The sequence below is a fragment of the Cavia porcellus genome, unplaced genomic scaffold (genome assembly GCF_034190915.1).
Source record: "Cavia porcellus strain 051 isolate PalLab524CR breed Dunkin Hartley unplaced genomic scaffold, mCavPor4.1 scaffold_18, whole genome shotgun sequence".
Lineage (NCBI taxonomy): Eukaryota > Metazoa > Chordata > Mammalia > Rodentia > Caviidae > Cavia > Cavia porcellus.
The window spans coordinates 44,079,426-44,082,395 of NW_026947501.1; the positions used below are offsets into that span (position 1 = coordinate 44,079,426).

Consider the following 2,970-nt stretch of genomic DNA (forward strand, 5'->3'; position numbering starts at 1 on the left):
ATATGAGAAAAAGAAGAATTATGAAAAATATAATTTTTTGTGTATATGTGTGTTTCTCAGACAAAGTCTCACTATGTGATTCAGGCTGTCCTTGGCTCATATTGGAGGCCAGGCTGGTCTCGAATCTGCAAGGATCCGCCTGCCTGTCAGCCTCCCAAATGCTGGGGTTACAATAGTGTGCCCCCACGCCCAGCTCAGGAATATACTGTTCTTAATTGAGCTTAACTATTTAGTGTAAGATAAGCAAATGGAGCTGTGAAGCTCACTGAGTCAGATAAACATTATTGCCCTAACTTCTATTCTGTGGGCTGGAGTCTCATGTTCTGATTATCTTATTAAAGTTAAGATGAATGAGTGAGCTAATATCAAGAAAGTAAGAAAGAGGCACCGTTACTGATTATTATTATGATTGTTTCAGTCAGTTATTAGAGTTCAACACCATTGAAAAAATAAAGGAAGAAGGAAACAGAAAGAGTTAAAAAGGAAAAAAGAAAAGTGGCTATCATAGAAAATCTCGTGCAGGTTTCAAAAAAAAAATTTGTGCCAAGAGTCTTATAGAGCCAGTGACATGATATGAAATACCAGGCTACACATGAAAATGGAACTAACCCATGTAGTAAGTGGGAAGTATAAGTACAGACCCAGCAGCTGTGCTGGTATAAAAGAAAAATAACACTGCACTCGATCTCAGCCAAAACACTGAAAAATGATGTGAAAAACAAAACTGTAGATCTATCATTTTTGAAAAAGCTAATATTTATGGTAATAGCAAGAGAATTAACACTGCAATGAATCAAGTTAATACTAGAAAAGAAAATTGGAAGAACACTTTCTGTTTAGAATGCATTACGAGTTAATCTCACATGCATATGATGCAGTTTTGCTCTTGGCTATTGTATTGTCTTATTTTCATGGGCATAAAATGTACATCTTACTAGGCAACCACTAATGTGAGTCTGATCTGACGGCATTAGCGGGAAAGCTATTCCTGCACGTGGCTGTGCTCCTGAGTCTGAGGACAAATCCAAGAATCAGTCAAAATCTTATCAGCAAGTTACTTTTCAGAGTCACAAGGTTGCCCGATGTAGGCAGAGCATTTAAACTGAGAGGAACCACAGCATCTGTCCTTTGCAGCTGTCCAGGAAGCAGCTGCAATGAGAAAAATCATGACAAACAATCAGGGAGATTTTTGTCACAAGTTGAATCACTGTGGGACACCCGCTGTAATCCTGGAAACAGTGATAAACTGCAATGTCCTCGAGCTGCAGGCTGCTCATGGTGAGAGTGAAGTCTGTCCCTGATCCGCTGCCACTGAACCGGGCTGGGACACCAGTGGCCCTGCTAGAGGCAGTATAGATGAGGAGTCTGGGAGCCTGCCCAGGTTTCTGCTGGTACCATTCTAGGTAGTTGCTCACACCCTGACTGGCCCTGCAGCTGAGAGTGACTGTTTCTCCAAGAGACACAGCCAGGGATTCTGGAGTCTGAGTCAGCTGGGTTTGTCCAATGGTATCTGAAATTAAAACATAGAAAAGAAATGTTTCCTATGTAATTCAGGTAACACCCATTGTACTCTCAATAGTGTCTTCTCAGCGCATTGATAAACACTGAACTTTAATTACTGTGCTTGCTGATCAGAGGTGCCAGGACACAGGACCCAGCATTAAAAGAGTTTCCACAGATGTGCTGAACCATCATCCCATAGTCCCCTCACCTGGGAGCTTTAGTACCAGAAAGCAGAGGAGCAGAGCCAAGGCTTCCATGGTTCACTCTGAGTCCCTGCTGAAGCAGATCACCCAGAAGAACAGGGCATTGATATGGGCGCTGGACAGCAGGGCAGGCTGGGAGGAGCATGCAAAGCAGCTGGAGCTGAGAGAGCTGGGCTCCAGCACTGCCAACATTGGTCTGGTCTTCTCCACACTTGACCAACTTCTTCCCAGGTGTTCATGTCAGAAAATATCCTTTTTTAAGACTAAATAAAGAATTTCCCTTTTGTGTTCACAGAATTTATTCTTTGTGACACTCTGTATCATCAAACTCCAAGACTCAGCCAGATGATGTTCAGTGCAAACCTGGTAGGAACAAGATAGAAGCTTACAGAGACTGTTGTAGTCAGGAGCTGCAAGGAGAACAACTACATGCAGGACACAAATTTGTAATATCATTTTATCGTGGTCACCCAGAGTGACCTACAAGAAACTGCAGGAAATCTGTGCACCATACTGAAGACCTAGAAAATCCATCTGAGGGCCTGGATCCCAAAGCAATGTCTTGCATCAATACAGCTGAAGACATGGAGTCCATGACAATGCCTCTGATGAGTCTAACTGGAGGTCTAGAGCAAATGATAACGTTTCATGAAAGTCTGTTTTATAGATCTGTGCTGAGAAGGCTCAAAATAAGGACCAGGTCTCCTTTGAAAATTATCACAGACATCCTCTGTGACAATGAGGTCCTGAGCTCCTTCAATGATAACAGCCAAGTACATGTCAGGAAGACAGCATGACAAGCTTCTCAAGGAATATGAACAGCACATATCTTCTGCTTCAAAGCCAGGTAGTAATGATGAACATAAGGACCAAACCTCACTCAAATTGAGCCGCAATTTTTCTCAGCAACAAGGCCCCAAACTCCTCCAATGATAATGACAGAGTTCATATCAGGGAAAGCTTCAAACAAAAACACTTAAGAGAACTACAACACCTCCTCTTCCTTTCCACATTTGTTCTTATGCTGGCACTTTCCTCAGTGGGCCATCTACACTCAGCACCATGCTGATTTAACTCAGCTGGTGGTAAGTTGACCACCAGTTTTTGATCCATAACAGGGACATTGCTTCTCTCTACCTCTAATGTGTCTTATCATCTCCCTAGGTGATTGATTGTGTCAAACTGAATTAAGTCTTTGTTTGGAATTTGTCTTCCAGATACTCATTTCCATTGCAGTTTTGTAGTCTTTCGTGAAATCACTGGT

At 42.3% G+C, this 2,970-nt stretch overlaps 1 gene segment (V, D, J or C); it reads right to left on the minus strand.

The window, feature by feature from the left end:
- Positions 1–1,097: 1,097 nt before the first annotated feature.
- LOC100720151 (immunoglobulin kappa variable 3-11-like) lies at positions 1,098–1,786 on the minus strand. The segment is given in 2 exon segments: positions 1,098–1,510; positions 1,712–1,786. Coding segments are annotated over 2 exon segments (462 nt in total).
- Between the last annotated feature and the right edge of the window lie 1,184 nt (positions 1,787–2,970).